The 26,329-nt window shown below is 42.8% G+C and overlaps 1 protein-coding gene across 1 annotated transcript in view; it reads left to right on the forward strand.

Annotated features, from left to right (window-relative positions):
• The window catches only part of RAB7A (RAB7A, member RAS oncogene family), a 620,307-nt gene that overhangs the window by 313,326 nt on the left and 280,652 nt on the right, over positions 1–26,329 (forward strand). The window contains exon 2 of the mRNA XM_044076435.1: positions 10,523–10,582. Within this exon, the coding sequence (XP_043932370.1) occupies positions 10,530–10,582 (53 nt within the window). The 5' untranslated portion in view covers positions 10,523–10,529. The remainder of the gene's footprint in view (positions 1–10,522; positions 10,583–26,329) is intronic.

The raw sequence follows: 26,329 nt of genomic DNA on the forward strand, positions 1-26,329 counted from the left end.
AACCAGATAGATACTATAGAGTGCCTGACTCACACAAATTCCTTTACAAAAGCCCTGTTGCTGATCCAGAGATAATCTCCCAGGGTCCCAAAGGGGCTAAGGCTTCTATGGCTAAAAATCCTGTACCCTCTGAAAGTGACTCCAGAGCACTAGATATGTGGGGGAAGAAGGTTTACACCTCAGCTACTCTAGCTATGAGAGCACTAAATTGTCAATTTCACATGCTTAAATACCAGCATTTCCTAATGTCTCAAATAAAACAAAAGATGGGCACGCACCCTCAAAAGTCTGAATTCAAGGAAATGCAGGATCTGTTGCATGCAGCTGAACAGGTGGGCAAACATACTTTACAATGTGGATTTGATTCCTTGGAAGCTTCCTGTAGAGCAGCTGTTACTCTGTCTGTTATACGTAGACATGCTTGGCTAAAGGAGCAAACTCTGCCTGATCATGTTAAAGCAAAGTTACTAGATGCACCCTTACAGCAGGATGTCTTATTTGGGGTTAAAGCAGAAGAGGTTTTAAAGAAAATGGAGGATAAGGCAAAATCTATGCAGACGGTCAAAGATTTCTTACAGGTACAGTCCCCATGCTTCAGCAGAAGTTGGCCAAAAAAAAATTGGTCCTTTCCGGCTTCTGACAGACCACAGAGGGGTAAATACAGGCGCCCAAGGGGCAGAAGACAAGCACAAATCCCTTACAAACCTTGACAATGGGGCACTGCAACACAGAAGGGAGAAGACCGGTCCCAAACTACTAGAAGGCAAACACAATGACTTAAACCTCAAACAGCCAAGCAAAACTCTCTTGGCAGCTCCCTTGGGAGGAAAATTAGCACTTTTTGCAGACAACTGGCACATCATCACAAAGGACAAATGGGCCCTAGATATTATCTCACAAGGATACAGATTTCATTTCCACACCTTGCCAAGGATAAAAGGAATGCCAAACCTGCCACAAAATCAATGGGCAGAGGCACAAAAACAAATTACAGCTCTCATGGACATGAGCCATTCAACTGGTACCTACATAGGAGCAAGGCCAAGGATTTTACTCAAGGCTCTTTCTAGTCCCTAGAAAGGACAATGCTTGGAGACCCATTCTGGACCTTTCAATTCTAAACACCTTCTTGCAAGTACCGAAATTCAAGATGCTAACACTACAGCAGCTTCTTCCCATGTTGGGCAAGAAAGCTTGGCTAGTAACGTTGGTCCTCAAGGAGGCATACCTGCATGTCCCTATCAGACAAAATTGTAGAAGATACCTCTGTTTCATTGTAGGTTCAACCCATTACCAATTCTCTGCACTGCCCTTTTTCTTATCTACTGTACCCAGGGTCTTCACAAAATGCCTGGCACCAGTAATCGCGTACTACAGACAGAGGAATTCAAATATACCCATACCTGGACGACTGCCTCATCCAAGCAGAAAACAAGGACATTCTCTTACAACATCTGGCTTTTGTAAAACACCTTCTAAGTTGCCCAGGGTGCACAGTAAATAAAAAGAAATCAAAACTAGTGCCCTCACAAAGTATGACATTCCTGGGTGCCGGCTTGAATACAACGGCCCAAATGGCTTATCTAACGCCAGACAAACAACTACAACTAACTCCATACTTCAAAGCAATGGCAACAAAGACCCAGCTCCCTGCAAGAAAAATTCTGCAGGCCTTGGACTTCATGGCATCTTGCATATTACTAATACCACTTGCAAAACTGCATATGAGGAAATTACAATGGTACCTAAAAAGCATATGGACTCAACACAGCCACAGCTTAGAAACAATGATGCCTCTCATTCCCTGCCTTCAACAAGAGTTTCTATGGTGGTCACAGGCATGTCACCTCAACAAGGGTCAGCCTTTCACCTTACCCCCAGCCAGGCAAGCTGTGACAACAGATGCATCGGACTACGCTTGGGGGGCACACATGGCAGGACGGTGCGTTCAAGGCATATGGACTGCAGATCAAAGGAAGCTGCACATCAATCAAAAAGAAATGCTAGCTGTACAGAATGCCTTGACAGCCTTCAAGGACCTCTTACATCCAGGACAGCTTATAATAAGGACAGACAACACCACAGTAATGTGGTACATAAACAAGGGGGTACACACTCCTACTCTCTATGCAGGCAAGCAATGACCTTGTGGAACACAGCACTGGCTTACCAAGTACAATTACAAGCTCAATTCCTGCCAGGAAAAAAGAACACATTGGCAGACAACCTAAGCAGAAACATCATGGATCCCCACGAGTGGAAACTGGATCCACAAGTATTTGCAATGATAACTCAAAAATGGGGACACCCAGACATAGTTTTGGGGGCTGGCAAACAGGTCTATCAGCTAACAAAATTTTGCACAAGGACATTTCACCATCAAGCTTGGAAAGTGGACGCGCTCTCATTCAGTTGGAAAATGCTGTCAGTATATGCCTTCCTTCCATTGCCCCTTCTCACAAAAGTGCTGCTGAAAGTCAGGGTGGAGAGACACCGAATGATGCTCATTTCCCTAGACTGGCCACGCCAGCACTGGTGCCCACTATTAAGGAATATGGCCCAGGACCCACCATGGATTTTACCACAAATTTTTCATCTGCTCACACAGCGACAGATTCCACACAGCCAGCTCAAAACCTTACATTTGGCTGTGTGGCAAATCTCCTAAGCAACCAGCCAGCTCCTCTTTCACAAGCTGTTATGGATGTTATTCTGGAGGCCAGGAGGCCCAGCACCAGGAAAGCCTACTCAGACAAATGGAAAAGGTTTTGTGCCTGCAACCAAGCTAAAGGCCAAAATACCCTTCTGCCGGACATACCTCAGATCCTACAATATTTAACAGAGATGTTACACAAAGGACTTTCTTTATCTATTAAAATCCATGCCTCAGCTATTTCACCTCACTACAACACGGATCCTCCCTTATTTTCACATCCACTTCTAAGGCAGTTTCTCAGAGGGGCCAAAAACATCAGGCCTCCCAGGAGAGCACCAACACCAACTTGGGACCTCAATTCTGTTCTAGAAAAACTTACGCTACCTCCTTTTGAGCCAGCTTTCTCAGCTGACTTAGTTTGTATCATGGAAGACTGCCCTGCTGCTAGCAATTACCTCAGCCAGAAGAGTCTCAGAGCTTCAGGCTCTTATGGTGGTAGAGCCTTTCCTCATTTTTCATCAAGACAGAGTTTCTCTATGAACTAACCCCTCTTTTATGCCTAAGGTGGTATCCAGTGTGGCTCCTAAATCAAACCATCCATTTACCCACCTTTTTTCCAAATCCGCAGAACAAAGTAGAAAGACTCCGGCATTCCTTGGACATTCACAGGCAGCTATGTCACTACTTGGATAAAACTAAGGTTTTCAGAAAATCTGACCAGCTCTTTGTATCCTATGCTCAGCATCACAAGGAAAGGCCATCTCAAAACAGACCATTTCCAAATGGATAGGACATTGCCTACATTTTTGTTACACCCACCATGGAAAACCAGTTCCTATTGGCATTAGGCCCCACTCCACCAGGGCAGCAGCTACATCTACAGCCTTCCTCAGGGGGGTGCCTACCAAGGATATTCTGGAAACTGCAACTTGGAGTTCAGTACACACCTTCACCAAACACTAAAACTTACCACTTTACTCTGACTAGAGCTGGCTTCGCCACTGCAGTTTTGCAGAGCCTTCTAGCCACCTCTAACCCTGTTTGACTGCACCTCCCATCCTTAGCTTTGGGATTCTACCCAAGTGTGATGACTGCAGCAGGGTAACACGATGAACATAGTACAGTTTTGTAAGAACAAAAGAACAATGCACCAAGGTAGCGCACAATAGCGTCTTTAATAAAATAAACAAATGAAAACAGTGGTAAACGCTTTTGCAACACTCAGTTGCTTCAGACAAAATGTTAAAACAGCTCATTTCTTAAATACTCTTGAAACCAATTAGCATAATTAGTGATGTCATACCTGAAGGAGCATAAAGGCACAGACAAAATCAGATAAAATACATAACATAAGCTTCTACTAAGCATAAAAAATCTTTTTAAAAAATCAATTATGTAAAATTCATTCATAAGAGGCAATAAATATTATGCTTAATATTATGTTCATAAAAGGTTGTTTATTATGGTTTCTGCAAGAGATGTCCTGTTTTCTATGTTGGCAAGACTAATAGATCTTTTAAAGATAGAATTTTGGAACATCTTCGTGATATCAGGAATAGAAAACATACAAATGCATTAGTTAATCATGTCCTGAACACTGATCCCTCACATTCCTTCCAGTTTTTTTGTCTTACAGATGCATAAAAATTTGAGAGGAGGGGATATAGAAAATATTACTGAATGTTGTGAACAAAAATGGATAATTAAACTTAATGCAGACAAATATCCAGGTCTTAATGGTACGACATCTCTGGTCCCTTTTTTGAAAGCCAGACGTCTTAAACACAAATAATTTTAAGCATAATATTTATTTCCTCTTACTTATGAATGAATTTTACATAACTGATTTTTTTTTAAATTTTTTTATGCTTAGTAGAAGCTTATGTTATGTATTTTATCTGATTTATGTTTAGTTTTTGTCTGTGCCTTTAAATGCTCCTTCAGGTATGACATCACTAATTATGCTAATTGGTTTCAAGAGTATTTAAGAAATGAGCTGTTTTAACATTTTGTCTGAAGAAGCAACTGAGTGTTGCGAAAGCGCTTACCACTGTTTTCTTGGTGCATTGTTCTTTTGTTCTTACTTCATGTTTTATGCACCTTGGTTTTACCTACAGCCATTTTTGTTTGATAATAGTACAGTTTTGTACCTACCATAAATGTAGATGTTCGAGTGTATACCTTGCTGCAGTCCAGGTTACCCTCCCTCCATCCCCTCTGAACTAGCTTATCTCTACCACTCTATCCTATACTACCTCTGTGGTGTAATTGCTTATGCCTAAGGGTATTGTTTTATTTTTATACAGCTATATATATATATATATATATATATATATATATATATATATATATATATATATTTTGCCTACCTATTGGGGGCACCTGACATCTGGGGCAAGAAAAACTGAAGAAAATGGCGTTGGATGCCTCTTATATACCCCTGGCGCACTGATGTCAGGGAAGAAGCGGCAGCAACCGACGCTGGACCAAGACTTTGGAATTTGGGCCGACTGCGGGACTGCCTGACGGCAGGATAACCCAAGTGTGATGACTGCAGCAGGGTTATACACTCTAACATCTACATTTATGGTAGGTACAAAACTGTACTTTAGCCAGAGTCCCTTAGTGTTGGCCTGTACATCAGAGGAGTAGATGCCAAACAAGAGCGGTCTCAAGATTGAACCCCGAGGTACTCCACTTGTCTGGAGCTGGATTTGGAGTCTGCTACTTTTACAGTCTGGGTTCAGTCAGTAAGCCAGTTGGCAACCCATCGAGTGACGTGGGGGATGGTGTCGAAGGCCTTGTCGAGGTCCATATAGGCCGTGTGGACTGCCTTACCCTCGTCCACAGCTCTGGAGACTGATTCGAAGAAGTCAGTCAGGTTCAGGAGACAAGATGGGCCCTTCACTAACCCAAAATGGGTGAGGTCCAGTGTTTGAAAGTTGCCAATGTCTTTGTTTATAAGTTCCATGGTAATGCGTTCCATGCCCTTGCAGATCAGGCTCGTCTGACTGATGGGACGGTTCCAAGGTGGACCCCCCCCCCTTGTGGAGTGGGATAACTGTAGCTGTGCGCCACTCAGTGGGCATGAAGCCTGAGGTGAAGCTATGATTAAACTACACTTAGGTGAGGTGCCAGTTCATTTTGTAGTTCATGTAGTACACAGCCCAGGATGTCATCTGGTCCCATGGATGCTGTCTTTTTAGCTGTGGAGAGTGTGGTTTCTACCTGTGTGGCCATGATTACTGGAATTTGGCAATCTTTTGGTATTGAGATGGGCCCTTCAGGGGGTCAGAGTGGGGTGAAGTTGGCACTAAATCGATCTGCCAGGATTTTGGCAATATCCTTGGGATCAGTATGTTTAATGCCATTCTGTTGTAGCTCAGAGAGCATATCTGAGCATTGCCATTTATATATTCTTGACATGACTATAGAATGCCTTGTGGTCGTCTTTGGAATACTTGGCAATTTTATTTTTGTAACTTTGGAGGATTTTATGAGGGATCTCAGCTTCTTACTGAGGCTGGTAAAGGGAGTTTTTTGCATCCTGGGATTTTCTTCTTTTCCGCAACAGTTTCTTTCTTCTGTTGTATAGTTTGTTTATGGCAGGGGACCACCAGATTGGCTTCCTTTTTTTGGAGGAGAGCATCTTTGTTCTATTTGGGATGGCATAATTTCATGCATGAGTAGATGTGCTCGTACAGAGACTTAGTGTAGGATTCGGCAGTCAGACTTTCAGCTCCCATCTGCATGGGTATCATGAAGTTTGTCACTTCTGACTTGGGTAGCATGAAGTTGGCTTTGGAGAAGTTTTATGGAGGTTTCCTTATTGGGTGGGTGGGGAGTGGGTGGGATGTGGCTGTCAAGGGTGATTTGCTTATGGTCAGACCTGACCAATGAGGGGGTGACCAGTGGTGTGGAACATCTATCTCCCATGTTGGTAATGACCAGGTCTAGGATATTGGAGCCCTTGGTGGGACAATGGATTAGTTGATCCAGGGCGTTGAAATTTATGAATTCCAAGAACCTTTGGGAAAAGGTGTTGGTACCCGAGTAGTTTTCCCAGTTAATGGCAGGGTAGTTGAAATCACCCAGTATTAGGGTGTTTGGTTGTATCTTAATATTTTCCAGTATGTTTAGAAAGGTGTAGTGAGAATCTTGGGGCATGGTGGGGGATCTGTAGCAAGCTACAATTTGGATTGCAGTCTTACCTAGTGTTAGTTGCACCTGGAGAATTTCAGATTCATTATGTTGGGCAGCTAGCCTGGAGGTGTGAATATCCTTGGTGAATATGGACACTCTTCCACCTTTAGTGTTTCGGTCTTGGTTTAGTGTCCGAAGTGTGGTAAGAGTTGTAGCCTGGTATTGCAGGGGTGCTCTCTGGAGCCTTGAACTAGGTCTCAGTTATTGCACAGATATCTATGTTCTCCATTTTTAGTAGTGCCTCGAGAGAGTGCATTTTGGTTTAGACTTCTACATTGAGTAGCATTACCTTCAGATTTTGCATGCTTGTATCTGTTACAGTGGTGGTTTTGTCCTTTAAACCTTGCCTAAAAAAGGCACTATAGGGGTGGCAAGAGCTTTAGCCAGTAACCTGAATCCCAGGGGTGACAGGTGCAGACCATCTCTGGCAAAGCATCGTGGTTTGTCTATCCTGTCATCCCAGGCAGACAGATACTGGATCCCCTTTGAATGACACCAGAAGCTTAGCCAATTGTTGAAGTGTAAAATTCCATTTAGTGCCCAACAGCATCATACTGACACATTTACAGCACACATTTTGACCGTCTTTGATTTCCTAGCTGGTCTTTTTCATTCAGGCCCAGTTTTTCTACTGTCAAAGTTCAGTTGGCAGACATTTCTAGTTTTCATATTGGAGCAAATGCTGCAACTTTGGCTTCTTCTAGGCTTTGCAAAGTCTTTGTCAGAGGTACATTCCTTCTTCGTCCCCCTATCAAAGCTCCTACTTCTCTGTGGGATCTTGCATTTTCTCCAAGCTCTGACATATTACCTCCTTTTGAACCTGCTGCAAAGGCAGAGTTAAAATTTTTGTCTTGGAAAACAGCTTTGTTAGTAGTAGTTACTTCTACCAAAAGGGTCTCGGAGCTTCAAGCTTTATCTTCTAAATCCCTTTATTTTCTTTAATATAGAGAGAGTTACTTTACCTACTAATCTCTCTTTCTTTGTTGTCATTAAATACCATTAATTACTCTAGTAACCTTGTGTTTTTCACAAATTTTCAGAATAAGGGTAAGTTTATATTGCACCTCTTAGATGTTCATAGGCAATTTCACTTCTACCTGCATAGGACATAATCTTTCAGAAAATCTGATCACCTGTTTGTGTCTTTCTCAGATCCCAGAAAAGGGGAAAACTGTTAAAGCTACTATTGCTCTATGGTTAAGGGATTGTATTTCTCATGTTTATTCTTTGAACAATGTTCCTTTACCTAGATCAGTCAGAGCTCATTCCACGAGATCCATAGCCATATCTCAAGCCTTTTGGTCTAGAGTTTCCTTGGAGGATGTTTGTGCACCTGCTTCATAGGTGATTTCTTGCACTTATTTTGCATTACAAACTTGATATTTCCAGGAATAGGGCTGCTTTTGGCTCTGCAGTACTCCAGAATATCCTTCCATGAGGCCACTCAGATCAGTGTAGCTGGGGACTCTGTCCCACAGGTTTGATGAAGACTGAACAGACGTCAGATTAAGAAGTTAATGTACTCACCATAACCTTCAATCTGTGTCGTCTGCTTCAGTCTTCATCAACCCCCCCCCCTTCCTTATATCTGAAGGACCTGATGGATAATTCTGGGAACCTTCGTTCCTGTTTTGAGCTCCTGAGCATTCCTTTAAGCTTTCTTGTTGAAATATGTATTTTCTCTTAAGGGAGGATTGTCAGCAAACTCAGAGGTATCTGGTAGGAGCAAGGCAGTATGGGTGAGGTGGGAGGAGCTGTAGCTTGGAGTCCTTGGGTTGCTACCGGCAGAGTCAGTTCCTAGGTCAGAACAGAGACTCGCATGTTTGAAGACTGAAGCGGACAACACAGATGGAATGTTATGGTGAGTACATAACTTTTTTAATGTCTAAGAGCTGTAATATGCTTCCATTTCACATGAAACATTTGTACAGTTTACTGTGTGACATTTTTGACTTTGCTCTGTGGTGTGCAGTGACTTTCTTGCATTATCAGAAAGTCTCAACACACCATCTTCAGAACCTATGCTTCCAAAAACATTTCACAAGTTTTAATCACTCAAGTGTTTTATCACGTTTTGTTTAGCATTTTTGAGTTTTAAATTTTATAGTCTGAATTTACAGGTTTATGTATAGTTTTTGGCTTCAGTTTTGTATGATATAACCTGGTTGTGTATATGTGCAGTGTAGGAATGCTCAAAATTACAGTTAAAGAATAGAAATTTTGTATACAGAAGACCAAATGAAATTACACCATTAAAACATACTTGTAACCAGTGTAACACTTGTGTACTTCACACTTTTGTTTTGCATGAATTTTGTGGGTATGATCTACAAATGTGACAGGCTTGTTTCCTGCTGTCTTCATCACTGTGACCACGCCTGTATAGGTAAAATCAGTACTATCCATTTCTTGTGCATTGTGTAATTATTTACTTTGACCAAATTATTAATTTATACTCTTGTAGCTACATAACTGTAGGTGATGGAGAATTGGTGGACTTTTTTACTTTTACTTAAACAAGCCTACTTTTATATTTAAATGGTCAGGATATTGGGCCCAGTTCTAAAAAGACTTGCTCTCAGTGTGGCTGTTTACTCTGAGAGCTGGTGGAATCTAGCCCCTGGTTTAAGCCTGTTTATCGATATGCTTCCCAGTAAAGTTGGTCACTGAGAGCAAATCTTTAGCAGTCGGGACTGACATCCACTGAAAGCAACTGCTTTGGAATGTGGACCATTATGTGGCTTATGTACTGAAGTAGATAAACATTTATTAAAATGTCTATCTATGTGTGTATTAAGAATATGAACTACTAGTGAGCTTCATCCCTCAGTCCATTGTCTGATTAACTTAATCTTCAATCGCTTGCTGTACCACTCTGAGAAAGTCACTTAACCAGGCAGTGCTCCTCAAAAGAGGCTTATGCCCAGTGAGCTTGGATTCACTTCAGAAGACTGAAAACCCACAATCTCGAATCCCATAAGACTGACACCCAAAATCCTGAAAACTCAAGACTGAATCCCAAAAGACTGAAAACACACAGGATGCAAACACTGACTGACTATATTCCAGTAGAAGGGTACAGAGAAACAGAGACAAGAACACCCCCTGCTACATAAATATATCAACTCTGAGATTGCACTTCACTATACTAACATGAGTTATGTTGTAGTGTAGCAAGTTAGAAGGTAACATTACTAAGGTTACAACAGGCAGTCATGAAACACGTAATGGTATGTTTGCCATTTTGTTCTGTGAAGTGCAATGTCTGAGTTGATATATTTAAGTAGCAGGAGTTGTGGGAGGCACAGCCCCCCACATGGGGCAGGGGGGGCTTGCTCCCCCTGCTCATACTTTGTGGCAAGTAATATGGGTTTGTCTTTGTTTCACTGTATCCTTGTCTGGAATATAGTCGGTCTGTATCCTGTGTGTTTTTAGTCTTTTGAGTTTTCAGTCTTTTGGGCTTTCAAGATTTTGAGTGTCAGTCTTATGGGGTTCGAGATTGTGGGCTTTAGGTCTCAAGTGAACCCTTGAGTTCACCTGGTTAACAAATGAAGTGAAAAATTTAAAAATGAAGTTTTTGTTGCACTGAATTTAAGAATTTAAAAGAAACGAGCACTTAGTCCTTAAAAAAAATCTTACATTTTTCATTTTTTTCTTTTGCAGATAAGCAATGACATCAAGGAAAAAAGTGCTGCTTAAAGTCATTATTCTTGGAGATTCAGGGTAATTTTCTTTAATTTGATTTTTGGGTGCAAAGTTTTATAATGCTTGTAGTTCTAAAGGACAGCTGCACTCAAAAGTCTGAAATATTTTTCATCCCTTCTTGGGATTCTCTCTAATACTGATGCGTCAACATAACTGTAATTATTTTGTAATGTCTTAACCTAAAATGGTATGAAGTAGGCTGCATTCCTGACATGATTTTGTTTTACAGTCAAAAGTTTTTTGCTCTTTTGCTGTGATTTCATGGAGCCACAGTGTGTGTTTTGGTAAGAAGTGTTTACTTTAATCTGTATCTCTAGTCACTTGTATTAAAAGTATTTGGGTTTCCTGCTTTCTCAGTCACTGGCAAATATATCAGTTAGTCTGTTAGTAACTGCCTTTGATTTTGTTAGTTTGCATGTGTTGCATAGGATTTTAATGCTGATTTGAATTTTAGACTTGCAAAACAACTGATTGTAGTTGCTTTTTCAACTTTGAAAGTACAGTTGTATAAGTAGAACTTAGCCATACCAGTAGATGTTCAAAGGATCACTGCTGCAGTAGCTTTACCTTTGAGTTGTATCCTGCTAAGGATGCAAATCAGCCAGCTTCTAAAGCTGCAAGGCATCTTCCAATTGCCAAACTGTTAGTTCGAGCTCAGCTGCCTAAAAAAGAGAGGTTTGGGCACCAAGCCCTTTGAGAACTTTCATGCCAACTGAGACAGGGAAGCTGAGCCCAGAGAGGACTTTGCTAGGAGTAAAAATGGGTACATATATGCACACTCTGGCATAATCAAAAGCAGAAAGAGGGATTGGAGGGAGAGAGTGGCTACTGCAGCAGTGATCATTTGAACATCTACTGTTATGGTAAGTTTACTTGCATATCTGTACTGTGAGCCTCATATTGATATTGCTGCAGTAGCCATAGCTGTATGGGTTGATTACCCAAGCTTACTGCATTTGGGAGTTTGAAGGGAGGGTCCAGGAACCCTTGGAGAATGGTCTTAAAGCGTGATTTTTGACCTAGAGAAGGAATCAAGCTTGTAGTGCTTTGTAAAAGTATGTACAGAGAACCAAGTTGCTGCTTCTTCTAGAATGCTTCCAGAAGCCAACCCATTCCAAAAAGTCAGGACCCTGATAGGGAGGGCCATGATCCTGCTTGAGATAGTTTTGTTGTGTGAAAATAACAAGGGGTAATAGCCTGAGACAACTATTTGGAAATTGCCTGTTTTGACACAGGTCGTCTGTTCTTTTTACTAATCTGAAGATCTGAAAGATTTTGTTCTGTGAAGATGGTATCAGAGTTGTCTGTGGGCATCCAGGGTATGGCATATCCTTTCTCCCTCATTTTTAGGATCAGGAAGGAAAACCATGAGATTGATAGCTTGGCTTAAAGTAAACTTGTATACCACCTTTGGCATAAAAGAAGAATTGGCTCTCAAAGCCTGTTTCTGTGGAAAATGGAGATGCAGTTCACTTACCATAAGAGCTTGCAAATCAAATAGCTTGTTTTTTTTTTAATTATGCCAGGGTGTGTCTATGCATTAAGAAGTTATGTGCTCATCACATTCCATCTGTATTGTCCATTGTCATTCTTCCTCAACTGATGGGTTTGAATCTGAGACTGATCCAACTTGACCACTTCTTCCAGATCATCAGATCCTAGAAGTCTCAAGCTCCTCCCTTTGCCCATAATGTCCCTCCATCCTAATGTACCTCCAATCGAGTTTGCTGCTCCTAGATGTAAAAGGACAGCAAATAAAACAGAGGTAGAATAGGAAAATGGAAGCTGGAGCTCACAAAAGGAGCACAGGATCCTACACAACTTTTTTGTTTCTCCAGAAGCACAAAAGGAGGTGGTAGGTTGATGGGAAGTTCAGAGAGTGAAAATGGACAACACAGATGAAACATTATGGTGAGTACTTGACTTTTTAATCTGATGCTGTCATTTTCATTCAATCCTCATCTGATGCTGTCGGGAGCACTGCTGAGCCAAAAGCTGCTATGTTCCTAGAAATCAAATCCAGCTTGTAATGAAAAAGCTGAATAAACTGCCATAGATCTCTTGAGAATGGGCTTTAGGAGGTTTTAGTAGAGATTAACCTAATGTACCGTAGACAAAAGGTATACAGTCACTCAACCATTCTAATGTACCTTTAGATACTGGATTTCCTAGTCTGACAGGAGAAAAGAAAACAACTGATCAGATTTCCTAAGTTTCTTGATTTTATGAAGGTAAAAATGAAATTGTCTATGCACACCCGACGGGTATAACATGTACTCCCCTTTATTTGAAAAATTTGGAAAAAAATTGGGAGATTAATGACCTGGTTAATATTTGACTTTGAAACTACCTTAGGTAAAAAGGACAGATTAGTCTGCAAACACACCCCGTCCTTGTGAAAAATCAGATAAGGATGCTTTTGAAGACAGACCCTGCAACTCTGATACTCTTCGGGCTGATGTAATAGGCACTCAAAAAGTGGTTTTCCAGGATACAAATTTAGGTCAACTTTGGCTGAAGGGTTCAAATGGAGATTGAATTAAAGCCTGAAGCATTATATTTAAATCTCAAGGGGTGGGATCTTTTAATGGAGGTCAAAGCAAAACGGTTCCTTTGAGAAAGACCTTTCATAATTTAGAGGAGGCTAGTGTAGAGTTGTTTTCACACTTTGGAACTTAAGAGTTCAGTTGGCTGCCATTTCTAATATTTGAAAAATACTAGCCCCTTCATTAAAGATCAAAGCTAAAAATTTGAGGATCACTGGTACAGGCGCTGAAAACGGGCCAAGAAAATAACTTTTCCATTTACTCTTGTAAGTCTTGCTATTAGAAGCTTTGAGATGAGCAAAATATGATGGACTAGGGAAGAGTGCCTGGGTTGTCTAGCAATTAGTGGAGCTGGAGAAACCATGCAGTTAGTTTGAGGCCTGTTATGTGTGGATGAGTCATGCCTGTTGGGTGAGACAGGAGGTCTGAAGTTGGAGCTAGAATCCATGGAGGATGTAGAAGGTGAGACCAGTGGAATGGGAACCAGACCTGATGAGGCCAAAAGGAGGCAATGAGGATAACAGTGCTGTTCAACTGAAGTGCTTTCTGAAGAAATTTGAGAATTAGTGGTAAGGGTGTAAAAACGTACAGGAGTCCAGATCTCCATTCGTAAACTAGAGCATCTCTCGGTGACTCCCCTGATAGAGGGACAATGGCAAAGAACCTGCTGCACTTGTTGAGGAGAAAGGCAAATTGATTGCAGCATGGTTGGCCCCAGTGATGGAGAATTGGATGTGTCATGTTGACATTGAGACCACGCATAAGGCATCAGAATGTACCTGCTTAGCGTGTCTACAATCAAGTTGGATTCCCCTGGGATAAGCTTTGCTACTAGAAACTGATTGGAAGAGATTACCCATTGCTAAACTCTTAGCTTCTTGACAGAGGGTAGGATGTGGTTCCCCCTTGTTTGTTGATGTACCAGACTACCGACATATTGTCCATCTGAATCACAGTTGTCCCTAAGGGGAGAGCATCTTGGAAAGCTTGCAACACTAGGACAGCCCTCACTTCCAGGACATTGACATGTGAATTGGCCTCCTCAGGGGACCATGTGCCTTGGATGGTCTTTCTGAAGTGCCCCTCCCGCGCTTGCAAGCATCTATGGTTACTGAGACCTTGTGAAGGGGAAGAGCAAAGGGACAGCCTTTGCATAGCTGGTTTGAGGGAGTCCACCATAGAGGATATCTTTTGCATGCTTAAGTGAACCTGACTAGCATGGATAATGGATGCTGGAGAATGGACCATTGAGTTGACTGAGTCCAGTGAAGGATCCTCATATGGAATCTGGCCAGTGGAACAAGGCTGATGGCTTCTGCCATGAAACCCAAAGCCTGTAGGATCAGACAGGGTGGAGGAAATGAATTCTGGATCACCTTCTTTTCTTTGGACTGTAGTGTTTATTCAAGTAGAGGGGAGAGAAGTTATCTGACTGTGTTCAAACGTGCCTCTATGAACAGTTTAGGGGTGAGCTGCAATTTGTTGTAATTGACTTATTCCCAGATGAAAACACAATTGGAACAAGTAATCCCTGGACTTGTACCTAGTTGAGGTCGAATTGAAGCTGTAGTCTAGGTAGGGAAACGCTCAGAATCCTAGCAGTCTCAAGTGAGCTGCTACCACTGCCGTGCATTTAGTGAACACTGAGGGCTGTGGTGAGACCAAAGGGCAGTGCTCTGAACTGATTACGATTGCTTCCAAGACAGAAGCGTGGGTATCTTCTGGAACGCCTGTTCATTTTGATGTGATAGCATGCTTCCTGAAGATCTGTTAGACATGGTCTTTCTTGGGGTAAAATGGATTTGAAGTATGACCATCCAAAACGTTATGAACTAATTGATTTAATTTGCTGAGATCCAAAACTGGTCTTGGGTTCCCTGTCTTTTTGGCACGAAGAAGAATCTTAAGTAAGCCCGAGACCCTTTCTGGTCTAGTGGAATCTCTTGGATAACTCGAAGCAGCTTTTTTTTTATTTCTAGAGATGCTGCTTCCCTCTGACTGGATGGAACATCAGGTTTTTTCTTTCATACTTTGGTAGGGTCTAGTGAAAATGGTATGGTATAACCTGTGAATATAATCCTCTGGACCCATGAATCTTTTGTGATGGCTAGCCAGGTTTTCTGGTGCAGGGATAAATGACCCCTGACTGCTTACAGAGATGGTCAGTTGGACCTTCTTTCAGGACTGCTGATAGGGACTGTCTGAGAATCTCTAAAGCCCCGGTTCTGTTGCCCACCTCTGCGGCAAGGTTTACCTTCCAATTGAGTTCTCCCTGCTGCCCCCCGGAAGACCTATCTTTGCGTGAATCCTGGAAAGGATCCTGGGACTTCTTTCACCCACCTTGTTGGTTCCCACAGAAGAGCCTTTGAGGTGTAGAAAAAATGTACACCCACATCAGTCTTTCCATCTTGTTCACACCTGGGTAGTGTGCCCTTAACTTTGGGGCCATAAAGAGAAGGAACATCAAGGGCACATTGACAAGACTTAAATGGTTCTGCGAAATTACTCAAGCACTTCCATGCATATACCTCCTGATGGCTATGCCTGAACCTGCCACCCTTGAGGTACCTTCTTCAGCTTGGGAGATCAACCTCATGGATGCATTTGAGATGGAAAGAAGTGTGGCCACCTGCAAGGAGATTCTGTCCTTATGCTTTGCTGACATGGACCCAGAAAGTTGGTAAGCTCCTTGATCATATCCCTTGCAGTCCTGTAAATGTGCCAAGTAATTTAGCAACCTAAGAAGAGCAAAGGTTGCTGAAGCATAAACATGCTTCCCAAATCTGTCAAATAACCTAGACTCTCTGTTAGAGGGAGGGACAGGGGAACTCTGTTCTGCCAGTTCCTTTCTTGTAGCTGCAGTAACAACCATGTTATCAGCAGGAACTCCCTTGCTCCAGTGTGCACAGTCTTTAGGTGGGGCAAGAATCTTATCTGATCTCTCAGGGATTAGCTTAACGGAGTCTGTCTCTTTCTATGCTCGCTGAGAAACTACGTCAATGAACTAGGCGGGGGGGGGGGTCACCCAAGAAGTAGATGGGCCAGGCCCGAAAGCCTCCAGAAACAGTTTCCTCCTGAGGGTGGATATCAAAGACCAGCCACCTCTTTGTTTTAAAAGCTCCAAGATGTCTCCAAAGGTGACATCATCGGGTGATGATCCGGGGGTCCCCTATCCCTCATCAAAATCAGTGTACTCTCTGAGAGGTTCCTGAGGGGAATGTAAGTGCCTCCTTTTGCACGTCCTCTTGCCAGAGACTTCCACATTGGGGTGTTCTGGGTAGTATTGGATGAGATAACGGTGCCCTGATGGACTGTCTGGAGGTTTGCTTGGGTTGGCTGTCCCAGTGGAAGGAGATGATCAAGGTTCAGGACACAGAACACTGTGAGTTAGGGTTGTCTGATCTGGTGGGGGGAGGGATGTCTGTTCTCTAGGCATAGAGAAACCCTATCCACAACCTTGAAAGTAGAACACGTAGGGGAAACACAAGTCAAAGGTCCCATGACTGAAAACTTAGATCATTGACTCCTGCAACCCCCTCAGCACATTGCCTGAGGAGGGAGTCGGACCCACACTGTCCAATGTTGAGGTTCCAAGGGGAAACTCCTCCAAATGCTTTGGAGTCTATTCCAAGCCCACGGATCCAGTGCAGAGACTCTTCAGCTTTGAGAGTTCTCTCTCTCTGAAACACTCAGAGCCAGTTGGATCGGGGGAACCATCAGAGTCTACATACATTGTTCTGATCCAAAGTAGACACCCCCAGAGATCATGGATCCAGTGGCTCTGAAACAGAAGGACAAATTGGAGTAGGAGATACCAAAGCGAAAGTGGACAGCCGTTGGCTCTCAGACCCAGAGGGGTCAGAGCTGGGAGAACCCCATCTGTATCTGTGCTTTGAGGAACTTCATCATCCTGTCCAGGTTTGCTTCTGAAAGGCTTCCAGAGGACTGAAGAGAGGAGGTAGTGGAAGGAGGCCTGGAATTCCTTCGAGGTGACTCCTTTAGGAATGGAGAGGGGAGCTTATATAAAATATGATCCAAAGGAAGAGGGGTATGGATCCATGGTAATCTAGAACTTCAGGCCGTTGGATTAGAGACCAGTGGATCAGACCTTTTTTAGGGTCTTTGCAGGGGGCTCCAATAAAGGATCCAAAACCAAAGTTAAAGGACGATCCAGAGACCTTTTCTGGGACTCCTTGTTTTTAGCTTGCGAGTCAAATTTAGCCTTTTCAAACTTTTTATAAGGGATTTGAGCTCCAGCAACCAATATGGAAGATTTGGAAGGCAAGAGTCCCCGCAGAATTAACTTGTCTTTACAGTCAATTAAAGCCCTAGAATTGAAACCAGAGCAAGTCTCAGTCTATATCAAGGTGGGCAGGACCCAAGAAATGCACATTCCCTGTGAGCATCAGAATGTGAGATCTTGTGCCCACAGGAAGTACATTTTTTAAACCAGAAGTTTTCTTTGACAATTATAAATGCCATCAGCAACAGGTTGATGCAAGTTTTTAACCAAAAAGGGTGAGAAGAAAGTGTGACACTTGACTAGAAAACAAAATCACACACTTTTCAAAAAAAAAAAAAAAAAAAAAAGGAGAGAGAAAAAGGGATGCAAGGGAGAAACTACCAACAGTGGTAAGAAAGATGCTCAAGGGAGTATGAAGGAATACCAGCAGTGGTAACTGAAGAAATACGACAAACGGTAGCTTGGCAGTAAAAAGGAATGATGCTAAAGTAAATTATGTGAGGGAGGAAGCAGAAAGACAAGATACCAAAAGTTTTAGCAACTCAGAAATACCACTAGAAGGAAAGAAATCCACAGGTTTTCAAAATCGCTCAAAAGCTAGGAATCTGCATCTGATACCAAATGGCTGCAAATGAGATCGGAGGTACATTAGGTTGGAAGGGCATTATGGGTAAAGGTAGGAGCTCGAGAGTTCTATGATCCGATGATCTGGAAGAAGTGGCCATATCTGATCTGAGTTTCAGATCTGAACCAATCAGTTGAGGAATGAATGAAAATGACAACATCAGATATATTTTTACCCTTAGCCTCTTGTGTCCTGTTAGGGCTCAGCTTCTCACTCTGCTAGTATGAACGCTTAGCTTAGGGCTTGGTGCTCAAACCTGTGCTCAGCTCCTGCTGCCTAATGGTTTGAGTGCAAGTAAGTACCCTGACGCTTTGGAAGCTGTCCAGCTGTTCTAGCCTTGGTAGGATATAATTGCTATATAGGTTCATAGGTTAGTACTAGGCTAACTGCCCTTGCGAGACATTTTAAGCCTAGCCAATTATCCCTTGTGAGACTCAAACCCTGCACCTTGTGCTTGTAATGCAAACACCTTAACCATTAGGCCAACCACCCACTGCCATAGCTAAGGCTACAGCAGCAGTGATCAGTATGGTGAACATCTGTACTTCAGGTTGCATTTTTAGCTTGGGCATTGATAAAGAAACTACACCTAACGGACTATATCAAGACTAAAACCACCAAGAAGCAGCAGTAGAACAAAACGACCAAAACCAGTGAAAGAACATTTCTTTTAATGAAATCACAAAATCTCTAGCGCCTTGGCAATCAGCCTTCCAGGAGATTTATTAAGACTAAGCCTGCAGTTTCCAGTTACACTTGTTATTGTACCTTTATCTAGAATTGGTGACCTGAGTGTGTAAAAAAAAAAAAAAAAAAAATTCTTAAACCCTCTTTACTAACTTTGGTCTCAGTCTGAGAATTGTGTAGGTTATGAAACCGATGCTGTGATAAATTATTGAAGGTAATTGTAGATTTTACAGAACATCAAAGTGATACATAGACTGCAAAATCCATTGCCATTGAAAGCAGAGAGAAAAATTGTTTGTGCGTGGCATACTGAAGGAAAGGATACACCGTTTGCAACTAGAGGAAATTGACATTTGGAAGCATTTGCTCATTTCAGTTAAGGATAAAAACATCCAGTTATCTGCTTTTTCTCAAGGAAGTGAACATCTGAAATGTATCTACCCATTGCTTATTGAAATTGCCACAGTGTTTTAATAGATGATGAGAACTTACTAAAAAGAAACCATAGGTTTTCACAGAAAGCCAAATTGCATTCAAGAGACCTTAGAAATCAATTCAGGCAAAGAAATAATGGAGTAATAATAAAACCATGTTTCCCTTGTATGGGACTGTCTTGATAAGTACATAACTTTAATTGACAAATTTTTGAATATTTTTTAGTTTATGCATGTTCCTTATGGCAGTGCACATCACAGTGTCGCACAGTGTTTTAGAAGCATGCAACAAGCTTTTACTCTTGCAGGTTCTTTTCTGCTGCTCACACAAGTTAGATTTCACTTCTAGTGTGTCTCCATAGAAGATTCCTGTATTTCATACCTAAGTCACTAAAACCTTCAGAGAGTTCCTGCATCTGTCAGTTCACAAGCTAGGAACTGAGCCAACACTTTTTATACTGCTTGGAAGAGGCACTTTTTCATGTTCTTGCACTTCATCCTGGCTACCTGTAGAAGAGAGCACAGTAAGGCTTTAGTCAGCTCACAGAAAATTGCATCCTTTAAGGCGGGGGGGTCAGTACATTGTGTGGCAGGAGAGTCTCTCCCTTGATCTTGAAACAAGGTAAACACAGGAGAAGGTAGCTGACAAAGCCTTCTCCTTCACAGTTGGCCCCTGAGGTTTCCTCAAGCTCCTTGTGTATTGCTTATTCTGTCTTGTCTCTCTCAGCTAGCAAGGGATCAAGTTTACACTCCTTGTCGGATGATTATGAAAGAAGCAGGAAAGACACACCACCAGTAGCTACTTTGGGAGGGAATCCTCATGACATGCGCAGGAACCGAAATTGTTGGTTCTAGAACTCTGAACCATTAGATTTGATCCCATCTCTTAAAGATTAAATTTCAGAATTGACTGTTGCACCATTAAAACTGTTGGTTTTTACAGGGAGCTTCACAACCCATGCATCCCTCCAATGTCAGATCAGCCCCATCCACACCTCTGCTAAATGTATTGGCTCCCAGGTCATTGTACCTCAGAATAAGTGGAATACTCAAATATCAGCACTTTAGACTTTGTCTATATTCACCATTGTGAAATAGCAGTACTATTCTGTAGCTTAGTTATTCTCAGAATTACAACGGGTACATTTTGTAGGACTTGAGTTGTGAGACGTCTCTGTTGTCCTTCTACACTCAAAGGCTTGGATCATGGTTGCAGCCAGCCATCTTCTCGAGTGATCCTTTTAATCCTGCCCCAGTTACATTTGGTTTGTAGAAGTTGGACTGAATGCGTCTGTTCAGCCTACCTCCACCTGAATTGAGGCAACCTCATTCGCTATAGTTGAGGAAACTTTTACAGATTATCTAGAGAATCATCTTTAGATGCTCGTGCACTATTGGTAGACTCATGCTGGTTATTTTTCCTAGGAAGTGCAGGAGCACCCTTGAGAAGGATATTCTGAGATGCACAAGTCCCCCAGCATGCTTTGTCCTAGTGCCACCTGTAACAGATTCCACACAGGTGCTTTGTCCTTGCCACTTGTCACCCAGTACACACCTGATAATTCACCTGTTGCTGTGTAGGTTAGGTGAGTGTGCAGGTTGCCAACTGCTAGAACTAAGGGTTAGGGCAGTATCTCGGCCCCTTCTTCCTCAAAAGGGAATTCTGTGAGTACTCCTGTATTCTTGTTTTATAAAGGGTCATCAAAGATAATGAAGCCTCTACTTTCCTGTAGCTTCCCCTGGATGGGCCATCTGTTGATTAGCCTGTGGAGCTCCTTTGTATACTTCCCAGTGGGAGCTAAACTGTTTGGAGAATGATGAGGAACTTTGAGTTCTCTTGGATGGTGTCTGTTTTGAAGGGTGCCATTTATGTGAAAACATCTCCTTTTCAGCTTCTAAGGAGATGGATGCTTTCTACCTTTAAGCAGCAGAGTAGAGTAGGGTGACCTCTTTAAAGTGCAACTTAATTTTTGTTATTTTATTTATTGCCTCTGTTGGCTGGAAAAATCAGACTGGGCTGAGCAGAACCCGTTTTCAACAGAGACCAAGGAGAAAAGGTCCACATGCATACGTTAACAAAAGCACTTAGATTATAAACAAGCATGTGCCCTGTTCAATCACAGCCTCACCTCAGGCTTTGTCCCTACCGAATGGCACACTGCTACAGTCATCCCTCCCTACAAAGGAGGAGCGACTACAGACCCTGGGAACTATCACCCCATTAGCCTGATGAGCCTGATACGCAAAGCTATGGAACGTATCATCATGGTCCTAATAAACAAGGTTATAGGGAATATCCAAACTCTGGATACCACACAGTTTGGTTTTGTGAAGGGTCGATCATGCTTGCTCAACTTGGTCACCTTCTTTGAGTCGGTCATCAGAGCTCTGGATGAAGGCAAGGTGGTTCATACAGCCTACCTTGATCTGGCCAAGGCTTTTGATACCATTCCCCACTCTGGAATCATAGAAAAACTCCAGGTAGGCATCAAGCCCTATATCACTAGGTGGGTTGCAAACTGGCTTGCAGGTAGAACCCACAGTGTGAAAGTAGCTGACTCCAAGTCAGACTGCTGACCAGTCATGAGTGGAGTTCCACAGGGTTCGATCCTGGGTCCTCTCCTGTTTGGTAACTACTTCTCTGAAGTCCAGGCCAACACGAAGGAACTCTGGCTGACGAAGTTTGCAGACGATTGCAAGTTGGGAGTTATTATTAAACCCCCCCAAGTGATTTTGACCATCTTACAGAAAGGTCTCACTGAGACCAACGACTGGTGTCAGAACCATGGCCTAAAACTCTGTGCCAAAAAATGTAGTCATCCCCTTTGGGAAAAATCTGGCTCCCATGAATTATCACATTGATGGTAATCTGCTGTACACAGAAGGCATTATAAGAGATCTGGGAACACAGGTTGACCACAACCTCTCTTTCGACCACCACATTGCCACTGTGGTCAGAAAGTCCTATGTGACCGATCTCATTACTAAGGGTTTTGCATCTTCCCTCATTAGGCCAATCATTGAGTAAAATGCCCCATTTGGCATGTACCTCACTAAATACCTCCAACAACTGGAGAGGCCGCAAAAGTACCTCACAAAGAGGATCCTAGGCCTTAAACATTTGTCCTATATGGATAGACTAAAACAACTCCCAACTATTCTCCGTCTCATATTGCCTACTTAGAGGTGATCTCTGCTTGACTTACAAAGCCACGTCTGACCCAGCTCTGTTAGAAATGCTGTATCTGAAGAAATCCCAATTCCTCTGCACCACATGCACCAAAGACCTCAACCTCATTACCACAATCATCAGAACATGTTGGAGGGACAGGTTCATAACCCAGAGACTGCCCCATGCTATGGAATATACTTCCCATACATGTCAGGCATAGCACCTCACTTTCCCTCTTCAAGAGAAATCTTGATGAGTGGATGAGAAGTAAAAAGTTCACCCCAGGGATCATTCCATTGGCTTTACTCGATAGAGGCACTGGGAACTAAGGTTGGGTGGCACAATGCCAGGGTAATCCTATGGGCTAGGCTTGTAAAGGCTCCAGGGCCATTAGCTTAGTACACAGCTTATGAACCTATGTAAAAATGCAACAATATTCATAAAAGCTCCACATGTGCACATTAACAAAAATACTCATAAACAAGTAAAATGCAATAATCATAGGGATGTACTTAAATTAGAGCAATATTGTTTGACTTGCCTGTATTGCAAGTTATGAAAGCTGGTGTTACATGTTAAGTAGGCAAAATAATAGTAGATTTGATAGCTCTATCTTGAGTTAGATCTTTTCAGTTTGACACATGATGAGACAAATAGTTAGTCATTTGGACTGTTCTGATTTGCCACATTCAGCTTTACATCTTAAATAATCTGTTTCAGTCCCAGTCCTCCATTTCAGAGCAGGCTCTGAAAAATTAACTTTGTGCTTCAAGAAAAGTTGTCCGTCAATGGACTTTCACATCCCTATTGTAATTTTTGTTGTACAAATGCTATGGCTATAGCAGCATGAATAGGCAGAATGTCTATGCCAGCTAACATGCCTCTGCTTTGCTGGGCAAGGACAGCCTGATGCAAGTTATTTTTAATGATCCAGTCTGAGTTGAAAGTGTGTCTTGGCATGCTCCCCACTTATGAAACTCAAAACTCTGCAAAAGACAGTGCTACCATTGATTACTGTGGAGGATCTGTGATAGCCGGCTTTCCCTTTATCTTGTAGGCTATCTTGTTCCCTGGAAAGAGCACTAAGATGCAGGCATTTTTGGCATCTGCAGCTTTGCCAGCGAAACCTCCACAGGGCATACTCTGATTTCGCTGCAGATGTCTGGAGATGTTCATCGTGCATACAGCTGCAGTAATCACAGATGGGTTTCCTGCCGTCAGGCGGGTCCTCGGTCGGCCGAATTACAAATTGGAGGATCTGTGATGGCCGGCTTTCCCTTTATCTTGTAGGCTATCTTTTTCCCTGGAGAGAGCACTAAGATGCAGGCATTTTTGGCATCTGCAGCTTTGCCAGCGAAACCTCCACAGCGCATACTCTGGTTTCACTGCAGATGTTTGGAGTTAAGCTGTGGCAATGTCTTTGAGAGTCTAGTAATTTAACACCCTTTCAGTTTGAACTCTAACCAAGGACCAATGGATTATGGACCTGAACTCTTACCCTATGTCTTACCATTCTTAATCGGTCTCCCATTAAAAGCCACTTCTGAGCTACTGGACACGGATTGTACATCACATAGGGGCCACAAATGTGTTCTCCATTAGAAGCACGGGGAGAGTTCTGATGTTCATGTTTCACTGTTGCAGTCATCACACTTGGGTTATCTGCCTGTAGGTAGCCCTCAGTCGGCCCGAATACCAGAGACTTAGTATTTCTCCGTCAGATGCTGTCACTCCAGGACTGACGTCAGGTCGTCAGGGGTATAAAAACAGGCAGCCGACGCCATTACATCAGTCTTTCATGCCAAGGAGCCCTAAGCAGAAGCAGTTCGCAATTGCCGGTTGGCCGCTACCTGAATTTTCGTTTACGAATTGAATAATAATCCTGAAGTCTTATAAAGCTAAGTACCCCATTGGAAATCCTTTTTTTTTTCTTGCTCTAACCAATGTCAGAAAAAGTTAACAATTGTCTAACCTGTGGAAAGCAAATACCTCATAGATTTTCATTCTTACTGCGTCACCTGTTTAGGCCCAGATCACGATGTCCCTTGCTGTCTGTTTTGTGCCTTGTTCAATGCTCGAACCATTCATCATCGGGCTCTCTCTCACTAAATTCTTTTGCTGTCTATCTCTGTATTTTGAAATGGCTTTGGTAAGTCATCTGACTACTGATTTATTCCGAAAAAAACATAAGTATAAAGACGGAGACGGACCGCATAGGTCCAAAACCGCCGACGGCGCTTCTGTTAAGCTAGTCGCCAATCCGCTGGTACTCAGAGGCGCTTTCATAGCCCTTGATGCCCGCTTCAATGGATTCCCATTCGAAATCCGGTATGCCGCGAGACTCTTAAGACTATGGAACCTGTGGATGTCTCTACCTTGGATGGGTCCGGAGCCACTGTGCAGGCACTGGCTTCTGAGGCAGTTCTTCACTCAACTGATGTGCGAATCAAACTGACTACTTCTTTTTAACCAGAACTACTGAGTTTCTTAGGCCCAGAGTACGCACTACGCCTAGAAAACTGATGACCAAAGTGCATACACCTGCTCCCATGCCACAAAAACAAATGGTTAGAATGGCTGAAGATCTTATTATGATGATTAAGGGAAGTCAGCCTTCCCCTGCTAAGAGAGTCCAGTCCCCTTCAGCTTCTACAGACCAGGAGTCCGATGACTAAGATTTCTGATTATGAAGACATGCCCTTATGAGGATTCAGTTGCAGAGGAATCCATTCCCTCTGCCTCCCCTCCAGAGGATTTTTCTTTGGGTGAAATCTTACATACCTTAAGAGAGCATTTCTACTGGGAATGCCAAGACTATCTTCAGTCCAAAAAGAGACTCAGAAAATTTCTAGAGTTTACTCAGCACAGGCCTTTAGCAATGCCCCCTGTCCTGGATGTTGTGGATGATGTTTTTATGGAATCCAGTCTTACTCCTGACACTTTACCTCCTGCTCCTTGGAAACCAGACAGGTACTACAGAGTACCTGACACTCGCAAATTTCTTTTCAAGAATCCTACTGCTGACCCAGAGATCATTTCCCAGGGGCCTAAAGGTATCAAGGCTACTACAGCCAAGAATCCCACCCCTTCGGACAGAGATTCCAGAGCTTTGGACATATGGGCTAAGAAGGTATACACCTCTGCAACTCTTGCTATTAGGGCATTGAATTGTCAGTTTCACGTGCTGAAGTACCAGCAACATATTATGGAACTTGTTAAACAAAAAGTGGTAACCTTTTCAGACTGTGCAGAAAATAAAGAATTGCAGGAGCTTATACACTCTGCAAGCCAGGTCAGCAAGCATACTTTGCAGTGTGGCTTTGACGCCCTAGAAACATCTTGCCAGGCAGCAGTCACTGGCTTTGTACTGAGAAGACGTGCTTGTCTGAAGGAGCAGACCTTACCAGACCATGTCAAATCAAAGTTACTAGACGCTCCTTTGAATAAGCACTGTTTGGCACCAAAGCAGAAGAGGTTCTTAAAAAGATGAAAGAAAAAGCTAAGTCTTTGCAGACTGTTGAATTCTTATAAGTGCAACCCCCTAGATTCAGTAGGCCTTGCCCTTCCAAACACTGTTTTTTTTCCAGCCCCCTCCAGGCCTTCTCAAACCAGACCCAGTGGAACACACCACCCAGACTACAGTCTCAGGGTATGCAGAGATTTAAGCAATGGAGTGCCCCCACCCCTAAAGCAGGGAATGGTAAGACACTTCCTTACGGAAAAAGCTCACAATTACTTCTTTACTCCACTCCTCAGCCCTGCCCAATTGCTTGTGCCCCTAGGAAGAAAACTTGCCCTTCATGCAAAAAAATTGACGTCCATTACTCAGGACCGGTGGGTCCTCAACATTTGTATCCCAGGGGTACAGATTTTATTTCCATTCACTGCCAATCCAAGCGAGTTTCCAGACCTTCCTCCAAACCTGTGGGCAGAAGGTCAAAACCAAGTACTTTTCCTGCTCAATATCAGAGCTATTCAGCTGGTTCCAGTAGAAGAGGGATCAAGGCTTCTACTCCAGACTCCTCCTGGTACCGAGGAAAGAGGGCTCTTGGCACCCA

This window comes from Protopterus annectens, chromosome 7.part0, assembly GCF_019279795.1.
Source record: "Protopterus annectens isolate FY-2018-M chromosome 7.part0, PAN1.0, whole genome shotgun sequence".
Lineage (NCBI taxonomy): Eukaryota > Metazoa > Chordata > Ceratodontiformes > Protopteridae > Protopterus > Protopterus annectens.